Genomic DNA, 14,685 nt, shown 5'->3' on the forward strand with positions numbered 1-14,685 from the left:
TTTAATATTATTATTTTTAATACACAAAACTATAATTTTACAATGTATAACATGTCTCTTTGATTTCTATTATAATTAGTTTTTTGCTTTTAATATACATGTCTCGTATATTTTTATTAAATTCTGAAGAAAAAATTACTTAATTTTTAAAGTAATTATTTAAAGTGTAATATTATAGAAGCGGGGCGGGGTGGGGCGAAATTATATTAAATCCCCGGTGGGGCGGGGATGGGGATTAAAAATAAATCCCCGCGGGGAATGGGGCGGGAATGGGGCATGAAAAAATTATGTGGGGCGGGGCTGGGAAATGAAGTCCCCGCCCCATTTTTAACCCTAGAGGTAGGATAAGAGCAGTGGAACTACTAGGTGGTATGAGAGACTCTGACTCAACACTGTGGGCTGCAACATCAAACATATACATATAGAGAGAGGGCTCAGCTGATTGTCAAGTTTCTCTCTCTCTGTAATTGCTGCATCAGGGAGGATCATCTAGGTAACTATTTTTAAATCTTCATGTTCGTGTATATGTATGCTTGTATCTATGTGTTTATTATACAAATGACTTAAACGTTGATTAGGGGTTTTTGATGGGCAGGTGTGTTGAGTGATGGCATCAAAGAGGATCTTGAAAGAGCTCAAGGATCTGCAGAAAGATCCTCCTACTTCTTGCAGTGCTGGTATCAATTGTTATGATATTCTTTTCTTTCTTTTGCTGATTGTTGTTCTTGATGTGTGTAAAGTTTAAATTTTTACCTGAAAATTGTATTGATTTTGTGTTAATCTGCAAGAATTGAGCTGATTTTGCTTAAAGTTTTGAACTTTATTTGTTTATGGCCTTGTATGGTTGTTGGGTTTGGTTGGCCTGGGCTGATTTAGTGGTTTTGGTTTGGCTTATTTGGGATTTTGACTGTAAAGCAGTCAAAACAGACACACATATCATATATTATTTTTCGGATTTGCTCTTGTGATGTGTGGTATGGTATTTTTGAAATAAAAGGGAAATCATGGCTAATTGAAAAAAAATCCAAACAGCTCTTTTGGGACATGTATGAGTGCATATTTTTAGCTATTGCCCAAGACATTAAGACTTAGAAACCAGAAATGAAAATCTGAAGCTACTTGTAGAGGGCACTAACACAGACATGAAAGTGTTAGTAGATTTTGTGCTGCAGGCCTGCAGCATAAGCTTAATCTCTGTGATTCATCTTTACTTTATGAATATGTTGCAGGCCCTGTTGCCGAAGACATGTTTCATTGGCAGGCAACAATTATGGGTCCCCCTGACAGCCCGTATGCAGGTGGCGTCTTTCTTGTTACTATACATTTCCCTCCGGATTATCCTTTCAAGCCACCTAAGGTACTCAATAAACTTACATAGTTACATGTCTGTTTGGGATATGTCATGTTATATGAAGCTGTTATATGAAGCTGTGGTACACTCTTCTGCTTAAGGTGTTTTCACTAGATGCTTCAGTTGCAGATCGTAAATACCTTACAAATATATTTCTTTCTTAAAAAATGGTTATTTTTCAGTAAATTAACCCTGAAATAATATGCTCCTTTAAACCTTTTACATTAAAATTTGAATAATTCTATCACAGGCTACTGTGATCGTTACATTATATAAACCATATATTTGGATGCTTTGAATCAGTTTTGTTGATAATTTGATTATCAAAATGCATCCTTACGTTAGGAATGGTGCATTTTGTACATGTGTGCATGAGGGATGTATTAGTTTGTAAATGAAGGACCCATGAAACTTTGCCTGGAATTGCAATGATGTGGTAGCCTGATGGCCCTGGTAGAATCTCATTGTTAGCAATGCTGCAAAGGAAGACCAAATTTCGTTCCACCTGAGTCCCACACTCTAACATTCCTTTGTTCTTTCAGTGTTATATATTTTACACACATTGGATGCATGTCTTTATCAGTTCTACTGGTCTTGAAATGAATAGCTTCTAAGTGCATATTAGCCTTGATTATTTCATAGGTCTCAAGTTGGTTATATCTTCCTTTTTTTTTTGAATTTCACTCGCACGCTTATCAACAATAAGGGTGCTGGCCATGGGTTGCTTTAATCTAAAACTTCCCTAAGATTTCTGTCTTTCTGTGAGTCCATACTTTTAGTTTTTGGCATAGATTTATAAACATTGAAAAGTGGGTTCAGAAAATAGTTTCACAGTAGACAAATATCTGGATTTCTAGAATTAAAAATCCTGTATTTTACATATCCATATAATTGAATCCTTGAGTTTTCACCAACACACATTCACATTTGTATAGATATAAACATTCTGCTCAAATGAAAAAACCCTAACTTAAAAGTTCGTGATTTAACCAACTAGTAGTTTTAATAATTATGATATTCTGTTAGGATAAAACATCTTTTAAATTATCTGTCAGGTATTGGTATTTCTGTTTTCTCTTCCTCGTGTATTTTTCTAATTTTCTGATAACGGTTTAATGTATTTTTTAGGTGGCTTTCAGGACAAAAGTTTTCCATCCGAACATCAACAGCAATGGCAGCATTTGCCTAGATATTCTTAAGGAACAGTGGAGCCCTGCTCTTACTATTTCCAAGGTAGCTATTTACTCTGACAACTTGACTTGATAAAATCATTTTTTACCCTTTAGAACATGGTAAAAGGTTTTTCAAGGACTTGTACTGCACAGGCAACGTTTTCTACTATATAATTACGAATTCTGGTGAGACCTGTACTTTCTTAATAATTCCATAATTTTGTTGCAAGATATTTACATGATTGCAATTGTTTTTAGTTGATATTTTTTCTTTTCAATGATTATTTGTTCTTTCTTAGCCCTATGTATGCACTCATGCTTTTTAAACTAGAGGTCTCAAAGTACCATCCTTTACCTGGGACAAGGTATATATATCCAATACATGTTGGATTATGTCTTACTGTATGGTAAACAACAATATCAATTGGCACCACGGTAGCCTGCTTGTTGTAGATACACTGCTCAATGCTCAGAAACTAGAATCATCTGCTGAATTTTATTTCTATTTTTTTGCTTTGTATTCCCTGTTAAGGGTATTATGATGCGCCTGGCAGCTGAATTACTGTAGTTAGAAGTTCTTTTGCTGCTGAGATTTGTTTGCAAGTTTTTCTTTTTATGTTGGCATGCTGAAACTGTCTTAGTATAGATGCAAAAGAATAGAATAGGGTCAGATTGTAGTCAATAATACCTCCTAGATGTGTCAAATTTCTAAAATTGTGTCTTTGATATATGTTTCTATTTGACATTTAGGTTCTGCTGTCTATATGTTCTTTGTTGACGGACCCAAATCCTGATGACCCTCTTGTACCGGAGATAGCTCACATGTACAAGAGCGACCGGAGCAAGTATGAGACAACTGCACGAAGCTGGACCCAAAAGTATGCTATGGGCTAAATTTAACCTTGCATAAGACGGCTCCCGGTCCTTGTGCCTTGGAAAATCTCACTTTCTTTCTTAATTGTATGAAACAGTGGAAGCCTCATCTTTCTGTTTAAGATGGACGAAAGAGGAAATCATGGAAACATGCTCTCCTTAAATAGCACTTATGCTTTCCTTTTGTATGGGAATTTGGCTTTAAAAGCATATATATCCATTATCCAGGTATTTGAATTGTTCTTTAGTCACGATATTTTGGATCTTGTTGGAAAGTAGATACTCAGATTCGACGTAGGTAATGAAATCATACAGACTAGTTTTCTGCAGAACTCATACATTTGTTAGAAATCTCAATGATATCCGACTTATCTGGTAGGAATTTAAGATTACCATATTGCCCCCTGTTTCATAAGACAAGTAGTTTAACTCCCTGTTTGATTATGCGATTGGCAATGTAATCTTAAGATGGCTGGTTGCTGAGTTTGTAGGGAAGGTCTCTGGTTGGTCTCTGGTTCAGCTCTTGACAGGATTTATACGACTTAACGTCATCATGAAAGGTTCTGTACATAAAGTTCGAACCGGAGTAGAATTATTAGCTACAGCTTGGTAATATCAGTATCAGTATTACTGCGAGTGCTTAGAGAAACTAGGCCAACAATGTGGGTTTTGATAACGCTGCAATCAAAGCAGGCGATGCGTTGGATCAAGGACTGAATCTGGTTAGTGAAATGCATCTCCACGATTGCAGTAGAATGCGATCAAGCAGTAAGCCTGGAAGAATTAGATCGAGCCAACCTCAAAGGACCAAACAAATCTTCTATAGGCACAATTTCAGATTTTACTGAGTGGTGTTCGAGTGAAGAACCTGTTTTGAGCCAGTAAAGTAAATTGTTTTAGAACTGTGGATAGGTCTTGGACAACGCTGGGCCAACTTCATTTCTCTGAGAGTATGTATTTTTCTCGTGATGCATTGATTGCCTTCGTCTCAAGTTTTTCATTATTACAAGCGTTGGAGTGGTAACCGGTAAGTCATACCCAAACCAATCTACTACTTAGGTACTGTTTGGAGTTGTTGTTGCAGCTTTTTGTCGAAAAGCAGATGAAAAACTGTTTGATAAATTGAAAAGCAGTTTTTCCGAACAGCAGTTTTTAGCTGAATAACTGCTGTTAGAAAAAGCATGTTCTCTCGTGCTTTTGGAAAAATCTGCTTTTCAACTTTTGCAGAATGATGTTATAGATTTTATTATAAAACCTCACCAAAAACATTATTTTTTTATATTATAACTCAAAATAAGTAAATATCAAAAAATTACCAAACAGTTATCTGATTTCTACAACACTACTTATCTTACCAACACTTTTTCTGACAGCACAACGATTTTTAACAGCACTCCCAGACAGACCTTTATAGATGTGCATCATGCTTTATTAGAGCAACTCCAAGGCATTGGACCTCTTAAGTAAAAGTGTTTATGTGTCATCTACATGACATCTATGTGGCACATTCTAGATAATAGGTAGAAATTCTACACTCCAACCATTACCTTTTAGCAAAAAAATATAGATAATTAAAATTAGGTAGCTACATTTGTAAAACCTCTAAAGCTATTAGAGCATCTCCAAAGGCAAAATGTATAATGGTTGGCTATATTGATTGACTATATGGATTATGTAAATTTTTCGCTAAGGGGACATGTATATGCTCCAACGGAATTATCTATAATTTGCTTGTGTAAAATTATACCTAAGGGATCATTTGGTTCGACAAATATAGCTAATCAAACATGGTTGGCTATATTTTTTTGCTAAGGGGTGGAGGGTTGGAGTGGTACAATTTTTACATAGTGGGTGTTTGGCTGGCACTTATAAGTCCAGCTTCTGGATTATAAGTTAGGAGCACTTATTCGTACCGTTTGTGTAATAAGTCAAGAAGCACTTATAAAAAGCTAGCAGGGATGGCAAAATTTTCCGAACCGATGGATATCCGATCGAACCGACCCGAATGGTTTTTACCGAACCCGATTTTTATTGTTTGGTTTCGGGTTTGGTTTTTATTTTTAAAAACCGATTGAATTTGGTACGGGTTTGGTTTTTAGGCTAACCGAACCGATACCGACCCGAATATCCGAAACCCGATTCGAATCCGAACCAAACTGAAACCCGACCGAACCCGATATACAATATATATATATATATATGTGTGTGTGTGTGTGTGTGTGTGTGTGTATCATATTTATATAAGAATAGTCATTATCACTAGATGAAAAGATATGTGTAAAAAAGAATAATTATATTGTTATCTTTTTCTAAATAATTTTTCATCACTTATTCAAATATTGAATATAATACAAATTTATTTATAAATACTAAATACATATTCTTATAAAAAAAATAAACATAATCTAGTATTAAATAATATTTGAACAAAAGAAAAGTATCATCAAAAAATTTGTTCAACTAAATAAATAAAATAAAATCCATACAATCTTATATTAGAATATAATGTTTTATTTTTTTGTGTATAGCAATTAACATACATTGAGGATATGTGTAATAAATTGAGGATATGTTAAATTTTGAAAAAGACTTGTTTATGAACCTATATTTTAGATATATTTTTTTTAGAATTTTTTATATAGTTTTCAGTTTCGGTTAAAACCGAACCGAACCGAAAATCGGTGGTTCGGGTTTGGTTTTTGAACTTCGGGTTTCGATTCGGTTTGGTTCGGATTCGGTTTTGAAAAACAGTATTCGGTTCGGTTTCGGTTTTCGTTAAAACCGAACCATACCGACCGATTGCCATCCCTAAAAGCTAGGAATGCTAACTTTTGTTTCAGGACTTCTACTTATTTCCCAAACACTTTAATCACTTATAAGTCTTATCTTGCATCTAACTTCTACTCCACTTATTCATTTTAAGCAATAAGCACTTATATTAAGCTCACCCAAACGGCCTCATAATCTCTATAAGTACCATCTAGGTGCCACATATACAAGTTTTGCTAAGGGTTTTTGGGGTTGGAGATGCTCTTATGTATAACTTTAGATAATATAATTATATATAACACCATTGGAGTGAACCTAGAACCTCTTAGTTATAATTTTAGATGATTATCTATATATTATATTAAAGCTAACAAATATACATAAGACTTTTGGAGATGCTCTTATGCCGGTAAAAATCCAGATTAACCCGAGAGTAACCGGTGATACTTTCGGTTAAGTGCGGGTTAGAGATTAATTGGATACTTTAAGATATCATAAATGATATTTTATATATTTATGATATATAACATATTGTTTAAAAAATTTTATAGTGACAAATTATTTTAAAAATCAAATCAAGGAAGTACTTGCACGGAGATTAATTGGAGATTTTTAAAATTGTTATAAACTCATGATAACACTTACAACTTCATCGGAGATTACATTTATTATTATTTTTCTTATTATTAATGGATTGTATTTATTTCAGGTAGTGTGGTCTTACAAATTAAGATTTTTTTTTTGAACATTATATATTTTATTGTCTAAACTTCACAATCTCATGTTTTTTGGTTAGATAACAAATTTTACGAATGAAATAAAATTCTCGAATTACTGATATTATGAGCAAATGCATTTCTGAAAAAAAAAAAAGAAGAAGAAAAGAACTAAAGAAGTAGTAGTAGTCAAATGATAGGTTGTATTATATTATTAAAAATCCGAATAAAAAAATTATTTGTATTGACAATATAAAAGCATGCATCCATTTCGTTCTGTCATTTCTCCCTCTCACTCGCACTCACTCACTCTATCTCCTCTCTTCACAACCCCGCCTCACGCACCACTTAAATGCGAAACAAAAATGGGCTTAATTTCTCCCCCTCTTTCCTCAAACACTCACACAGAGCACAAAACACACACAACCATCTTCACAACACTCCACCCCACCACCCCTCCCAAAATCATCCGCATTCACGTCGCCGACCCCGACGCAACCGACTCTTCCGGCGACGAAAATGACACCTCGCCTCTCAAAATTCGTAAGTACATCAACGAAATAACCATACAGCCATCCTCTTCTATCGAAAACAACACTGCCCATGTCATTGAGTTCATGAAAACCCCACTCACCGACGTTGAAAATGTCTGCCGGAAAAAACGAAAAGTTGCCGGATCTTCAAGAATGGCCAAGAAAATGAGAAAATCCGGCGGAAAGCACCGGGGAGTGGGCCAAAGGCCGAGCGGAACATGGGCGGCTGAGATCAGAGATCCGATGACACGTGGAAACCTCAGGTCGGATAAAGAAGCTACCATTGCGTATGACCACGCGGCTAATACGCTGCGTGGTACTCACGCGCTCGCTAACTGTAGTCCCGAAGAGTCAAACATTGAAAAACCAGAGTCAACCCAGTGTTTAGCTAAAGAGGCGGAAGAGGTGGAGAGTTTTTCGGGGTTTCCGGGTTCGGATGATGTGTTTTTGAATGAGGATCCGTTATATGACCCGGTTATGAGTGTGTTTGACCCGCTGGATTTTAGCATGTTTGATTTTGAAAAAGAGTGGTGTGGCAGTACAATGTTTGGCGGATCAATGAGTGAATTCGGGTTATGGGGCGGGCCGACAAGTTGGCCTACCCGGGATTATTTTCAGGAGCTGGGAGATGTATTCGGGTCGGATCCTCTTTTGTCCATGATCTGATATGAAGGGTACTGTAGTAGTATTATTTTATTTTTTGTTAACAAAATAATATAAGTAGTTCTCGGCAGCAGTTCTGTTTTGGCGGGAAGGAAAAGTCATCTATTTTGGCGGGAATGAGAAATTTCTTTCTCCTCTGTATATAGCAACATTATCACTAAAGAAGTCTACTTGTAGAATTATTGGATCGTATTTGTTATTCAAATTTAAATGGTTTATATCACCTGTGTGCTTTTAAATTGTTTAAATAATCGACTTTCAGCTAGAAGAATGAACGACAAAACATATTCAGTAAATTTAAAATAATAAATTATTATAAATATACTACAGAATATGACAATTAGTATAGTTTAAATTATTTCTTTTGGGTAGTTATTTATATTATAAAAGACTTATATTTATTAAAAAAATGTTAAACGTGAAAATTGATTTATATATATAATCATATCACCGTTAATGCTTCCTTCTTGTATATGGAATCAAACGATTTATTGAAAATAGATATATAAGATCCTCAAACTCTTGTTTTGAACAATCGATAGATGCATAATCAGAAAAACTGTTATTATTGAATAAACATTATGAAAATCCTACAAATATGTAATTTTATATATTATAATCGACAAAGATATCAAAATCAAAAATCAAACTTTTATTAGAAGAGACTAAATAAAACTCATGTAAATCGAAAATTTATTCAAAAAAAAGTAAAAGATGGTCAAATGTAGTGAAAAGAAGAAAAAAGCAAAGCTTTGTACACTTAAAGTCACACGGACGACTATTTTAAGGGTGAGAGAAATTTAGGATATTTTCGAATGTTTAAATACTTAATTAAAAGTTTTTCTCAATCCCTAAAAAATATAATAGTATTCCCTCCATCTCATTTTAATTTTCACATTTTTTTTTGTTGATCAAATTGATTAAATTTTGACCAAAAATTTATAAGTCACTCCTTTATTATTTTAAAAAACTGAAAACTACACCTTAAAGTAGATTAAAAATTATTTTCGGTGACATATTTTTTTAATTGATAAAATATTAATAAATTTCCGTCTAACTTTGGTCAATTTGACCGACACAAAATCAAATGGGCGGGAGTATTTATATTAAAACAATCAACTGAGATTGCCTAAAAAACAATGGGCCTGCCACGAGGTGTCGCCTGGTTTGCAGTTGTTTCAGGAAATTTCTAGCACAACATCAAGATTAAAAAAACTCAGAAAAACATATCACTGTAATAAAGTGTCCGAAATAATTAGGAAATACAAACCCCTGTCGAAAACCCTAAACCCCCAAATTGAAAACAGAAGAAAATGGAGAAATCAAAGGAAGCTGAGCCTGTTTGCTCGCAGGAAGCACTTGCGCTTCTCAATTGTGTAGCTGAATCTTCATACGATCAAGACAAATGCCTTCTTCTCTTGAACTCCTTGCGCTCTTGTATTCTCCAGAAGGTCTCTACATCTCTGTATATCTAATTATACATACAATTATACCCCTCATTTCCGTGCTGATTATATTTTTCCTGTTTAGTTTGGTTGATCATTCATTAAAGTAAGCCAATTGAACATACCCTGTGAATGTAGAACGGTCTGAGTAGAGTAAGATGCACGTAAATTTGATTGGGATGTATAAATGTTAGATTAATATTTAATTAGAAGTATGCGGTTTGTTGATGCGGAGTGATACTTTGATTGATCACTCTTTAGTGGTGTTGTTTGTGGCTAGTAGTTTGCGGAATAATTGTATTTTGTGTTTTCTTCTGCAGAAAGTGAAGAAGTTTTCGCTGGCGGAACAGAGTAAAGGGGAATCGACCAGTACCACTAAAGGGCCATGATCGAGCTTTTCGTTTTGGTTGGTGACTTCTGTTCTGAATTCTGATGTTACATTTTGTTCGTTATTTTCTAGTAACGATTTAGTGTTGTTGAGAAATTGTTGGCGACAATTTAAGAATTGTGAAAACTACAAATTTATTGTGAAGTTAACTATAGTCATTCTGATGTGAGTTTCATCTCGCATCAAAACAATACAATGACATATAATCATTTATCTATAACATAATGTTTAACCATTTGATTATAAGTTTGCGATTTTTCTAATTCTGTTGTTAATTTAGAGAGCTAGATTTCCTCCCGGCTTTGTAAGGAATTTGACCCTTGTTAGGGGACATTTCTTACTATGACGACTCTGAAAGCTGCATCATCTGGCAATTTGACATGGAGTTGCCACTTCTTAGGTCTGACCTGCATCTTCTCCGTAATATAATAATTGTGTAGCCAGTAACCACGATAACTTTTATAGTTTATCGTTAATACTTTAAAAATGATCTCTCTATCATTTTTAATGCATGCTAGTGGAATTTAGACATCTTCAGCTCACTATAGACCCTCGATTTAGTTTAGAAATAAGAACAGAGCGAACTTCTTATCAAACAACGCAGCTCCTAGTCCGACAGTTCGCGCTGTGCCTTAGGAGAGAGAGATTCTGAGCTCTCATTCCAAAACATTCCCTGATATGTAGGTTTCTGTGAGATGATTCTATTATATGCATTCACAGTTCGCACTGCGCCTTAGGAGAAAGAGATTCTGAGCTCTCGTTCCAAAGCATTCTGCTATGTAGGTTTCTGTGACATGATTCTATTATATGCATTCATATTGCGCTAACATAACAGTCCAACCTCCTTTAATCTTTAAGCTGGAAGAGTTCTGTTTGAAATCACAAATATCTGCAAAAGTGATGTTACCACACTTTACAGCAACCAGTTCACTTGTTCACATTCCATGCTGAGCTGATGAACAGTGTGCTCTTCGGAAACCACAAAATATGTGTATACATTATGCACAGATGAAATAAAAAAAATATGTGCATATTCTTGACAGGTGCAAATAAAATTTTAAATTAAATTCTGCCTTGTCCAAAAATTAAAAAAAGAAAAGAAAAGAAATATCCAGAGCATATTCTCACATGTCCATTAATTAGACATGTGGTGGATGCAGTGATGCACACATTATAATTCTTTGTGGTGCATGTATATTTAAGTACAGCAGCATAGTATAGTTCAGTACTCCACTGCTGCATTTTGCCATGGAATCCTCAAGCCAGACTTCAACAATTCCAACAAAACCAGTGGCCGGAAAACTGAAAACCAGTTTAATTTTCTGGTCAAAGTGGACCGAATTGAACGGAGCCATGGGGGACTTGGGACCAATAATAATGGTCTTAACATTTGCAAAGGATCTAAATCTTGGCAAAACTCTGGTTTTCACCAGTATTTTCAACATTATAACTGGTGCAATTTACGGCGTTCTCATGCCGGTGCAACCCATGAAATCCATTGCTGCAGTGGCCGTTTTCACGCCGGAATTTGGTATTCCGGAAATAATGGCTGCTGAAATTTATATGGCTGCTATTTTGTTTTTATTGGGTGTTGCTGGCTTGATGTGAGTTGTATACAAGATTATTCCTTTACCTGTTGTCAGGGGTGTTCAACTTGCTCAAGGCCTTTTATTTGCAATGACTGCAGTGGAGTATGTTAGAAAGGAGCAAAATTAGCCAAGTCTAAATCTAGTGGGGACTGGGGTGAGGCCTTGGATTGGACTAGACGGGATAATCTTGGCTCTTGTTTGTGCCTTTTTTTATTATTATTGTTACTGGTGCAGGTGATGAACATGAGGAGGAGATTCAGATTGATAGTCTTGATGATTTGAGTGATATAGAAAGATTTGAGAAGAGGAGGTTGAGGAAAATCATAGCTTCTCTTCGGCTTTTATAATCTTTCTGTTAGGTGTGATTTTAGCCTTCATAAGAGGGCCTGAAGTAGTTAAAGATATTGCATTCTGTCCATCATCTTTGGAGTTAAGTTGTCGAAGCAAGCATGGAGAGATGGATTCATTAAAGGAACAATCCCTCAGCTGCCCTAATTTGTTCTGAATTCGGTTATTCCAGTCTGTAAGTTGTCGTCTGATATTTTTCCAAGCAAGGATGTCTCGGTAATATCAGTTTCTATTTCTGTTGGAATGATGAACCTAGTAGAGTGTTGGTTTGGGGCCATGCCAAGTTGCCATGGCGCAAGGGGCTAGCTGGACAGTACAAGTTTGGTGGGAGGAGTGGAGGCTGTGTAGCACTTCTCGGCGCTGCTAAGCTGGCTTTGGGATTCTTGTTGAGTGGCTCATTGGTGAAGATTTTGAACCAATTTCCTGTTGGGGTCTTGGGAGTGCTCCTGTTGTTTGCTGGGATTGAGCTAGCTTTGTGTTGCAGGGACATGAACACTAAAGAAGACTCGTTTGTGATGCTTTTGTGCACTGCAGTTTCGAGTGCTGCAGTCGGATTTGTTTGTGGTCTAGTAGTGTATTTGCTTCTCAAGTTCAGAAAACTTGGCAAAAATCAACCTCAAAGTTCAGTGCATTAATCATGAAACATCTACAGTTAGAACTTAGAACTTAAGATGCTTTTGTTTGTAAACTGTAATCACATGTACTGTTCAATTATAATGTTTTGTCCGGCCAACTCTAATATCAATTTTGTCGCATTATAAAAAAGGGAATTGATAAATAAACTTCATATCTTACTATTTAAGCTCCAATTTTAAAATTTATACCATATTTACCCATACTTTCTGCACATGTTTCCATCATATTATAGGTGTTAATGTAGGAAAAAATACAATTGGAGCTTAAATAGTAAAGTTTGGAACTTATTTATCAATTCTCATAAAAAAATATTTTTTTATATCCTCTTAGTTTAATATCATTTTTAACGTCGATTTTAGACAATATACAGAGGTTGACACTCCTAAATGTCAATTTTTATTTACTCATGATTATGACCGCAAATAAAATTGACATTTAATTACTGAAAAAGAATATCAATTTCATCGCATAATAAAAAATATTATTTTCTATATTCTCTTACTTCAGTATCATTTTTAACCTACATTTTAGGAAGTTGACACTCCTAAATGTCAATTTTTATTTTACTCATAATTATGACCCCAAATAAAATGGACTGGAATACCAATTTTATTTTATTTTACAGACGGCGCGGCCCCTGGACCTAATAAACTGGGTTAGTAATCCCACAGAACAAGAACGACAACAAAGCTGGGCCTTAGCAGCCCACGAATGGCAGTGAAACCCCTAAAGATGCAGCCCAAAATCATTGCACGTACTTCTCGAAACCCTAGGAGTTTGACTATAAAATCAAAGCCATCTTCTTCGTCTCCATATCTCCCTCTCGTTCTTGTTGTATTTTCCCCAATTTTTTTGCGTCTTTGTGTTTCGTTGTATACAGATGAGTAATAGGTTTTGGCCTATGATTAATAATCTTCTAAGACAAGCATATGTCTGAATCATCCTATGTTGATCACCTAATCTTCTCTATGAGGCCTTGTTATTTTATATTTTTACGCTTTTTTTTTTGTTTTTTTGTTTATTAATGTATTGAAATTGAAGAGCCAGTGATGAGATAGTTTATCGTGTAATTGTATGATAAATTCATGATTACATCAATGCTACTGCCTTCCTTCTGAGGCTCTTGATTTTTATATCTTTTTGCTTGTTTTTGTTTAGTAATTCAGATCAAACAGGAGTCAAGTGATGATTAAATGCATAGTTCAAATGATTATATATGTGATTACACATTTGAAATTAGTCTTTCGCTCCTATCTGATGACTCCTTGATTGTTTATTTAATGCCTCTGTTTTTATGATCAAGGAAAGATTTGGGAATTAATTGTTATGTACTTGTAATTTTATGAGATCTTGTCTGTTATTTACGTTTATTGTTTATTGTTAAATATTTATATATACTTGTGTAGTAAACAAGCTAAGACTCCGATGACGGAGAGACTCTTGAGCTGTTTTGCAGAAGATTAAGTCGAAACAAGAAAATAAAAGTTTATTTTCTGCACACGGATACATAAACATTTAAAAAATAAGCATGAACAACAGATAAGATCACATAAAATTGCAATTACAGGTCATACAACAATTAATTATTTACGTACTTGATTATTTTTATAAATGTTGTGTTTTTATTTGCAATCAGGGACACTGATGATTGTGATTGGTCTCGTTCGTCATAACGGTGAATTTTCACCTTGCCGACCATCCTGTTATATCACCACCCATAAACTGAGTCCCATTCAAATATTATGCTACTTTGTATATTCAAGATGCGTATTTTGCTTCTCTGGCTTCATAGGTACTGCAGTGTAAACTTGAAGATTTTCTTTATTTTCAAATGAAATTTAGATGACTCTACTGTCTTTGTTTTGATCATTGGTGTTGTGATATGATTGCAGCAATTATGTTGGAGTGTATGCACTTGTTTCAAGGCTCCACATTTCAGCGTATCTTAATTGAAATTGCCTAACTGGATGAACAGAATATAAAGATATTTGAGCGCATCTTTTTGATATGGTGGACTGGAAAGAGGATGGACACAAATAAAATTATTAAAATTTTTTTGAAGTGTTTGATTATATATAGGGCGATAAAATTTTAAAAATTAGTCCTTTATTCAAAAAATAAAAAAAATATAAAAATTAGTTAGAGAGCAATTATTTTTTTTTTTAACTTAAAACATATAATAAATGATATTTTGTTTTAATA

The 14,685-nt window shown here is 34.7% G+C and overlaps 2 protein-coding genes, 1 long non-coding RNA gene, 3 other non-coding genes and 1 pseudogene across 7 annotated transcripts; all 7 read left to right on the plus strand.

Moving 5' to 3' along the window:
• The first annotated feature begins 343 nt into the window (after positions 1-343).
• Positions 344-3,643, plus strand: LOC108199744 (ubiquitin-conjugating enzyme E2-17 kDa). Of its 2 annotated transcripts, none has more exons than XM_017367697.2 (5): positions 344-493; positions 596-677; positions 1,230-1,357; positions 2,480-2,584; positions 3,274-3,643. In XM_017367697.2, exons 2-5 carry the CDS (start codon positions 608-610, stop codon positions 3,415-3,417), a joined length of 447 nt encoding a protein of 148 aa, XP_017223186.1. In that variant the 5' UTR covers positions 344-493; positions 596-607; the 3' UTR covers positions 3,418-3,643. The 2 variants fall into 2 exon arrangements, with proteins under 2 accessions (XP_017223186.1, XP_063939106.1); XM_064083036.1 differs by having other exon boundaries at positions 372-493; positions 579-677.
• Positions 3,644-7,246: 3,603 nt separating this feature from the next.
• Positions 7,247-8,080, plus strand: LOC108199743 (ethylene-responsive transcription factor CRF2). Its single transcript, XM_017367696.2, has one exon. The coding sequence runs from the start codon at positions 7,247-7,249 to the stop codon at positions 8,078-8,080; it is 834 nt and encodes a 277-aa protein (XP_017223185.1).
• A 2,974-nt stretch (positions 8,081-11,054) lies between these two features.
• Positions 11,055-12,596, plus strand: LOC108197845 (molybdate transporter 1-like; annotated as a pseudogene).
• Positions 12,597-13,260: 664 nt separating this feature from the next.
• Positions 13,261-14,544, plus strand: LOC108197812 (uncharacterized). Its single transcript, XR_001802102.1, has 2 exons — positions 13,261-14,275; positions 14,376-14,544. It is a non-coding gene; the product is annotated as an uncharacterized LOC108197812 (long non-coding RNA).
• Positions 13,525-13,605, plus strand: LOC135148605 (small nucleolar RNA U83). Its single transcript, XR_010286682.1, has one exon. It is a non-coding gene; the product is annotated as a small nucleolar RNA U83 (small nucleolar RNA).
• On the plus strand, positions 13,657-13,749 carry LOC135148597 (small nucleolar RNA snR60/Z15/Z230/Z193/J17). Its single transcript, XR_010286674.1, has one exon. It is a non-coding gene; the product is annotated as a small nucleolar RNA snR60/Z15/Z230/Z193/J17 (small nucleolar RNA).
• Positions 14,120-14,213, plus strand: LOC135148602 (small nucleolar RNA Z43). The gene has a single exon (XR_010286679.1). It is a non-coding gene; the product is annotated as a small nucleolar RNA Z43 (small nucleolar RNA).
• Positions 14,545-14,685: the final 141 nt, after the last annotated feature.

The sequence above is a fragment of the Daucus carota genome, chromosome 8, assembly GCF_001625215.2.
Source record: "Daucus carota subsp. sativus chromosome 8, DH1 v3.0, whole genome shotgun sequence".
Classification (NCBI taxonomy): Eukaryota; Viridiplantae; Streptophyta; class Magnoliopsida; order Apiales; family Apiaceae; genus Daucus; species Daucus carota.

Bases quoted from the DNA above. Each gene is read 5' to 3' on its own strand.
- LOC108199744 (XM_017367697.2), top strand. From the start codon at position 608: ATGGCATCAAAGAGGATCTTGAAAGAGCTCAAGGATCTGCAGAAAGAT. The intron at 678-1,229 runs GTATCAATTGTT...AATATGTTGCAG, and splicing joins TCCTACTTCTTGCAGTGCTG to GCCCTGTTGCCGAAGACATG. The intron at 2,585-3,273 runs GTAGCTATTTAC...TTTGACATTTAG, and splicing joins CTGCTCTTACTATTTCCAAG to GTTCTGCTGTCTATATGTTC.
- LOC108199743 (XM_017367696.2), top strand. From the start codon at position 7,247: ATGGGCTTAATTTCTCCCCCTCTTTCCTCAAACACTCACACAGAGCAC.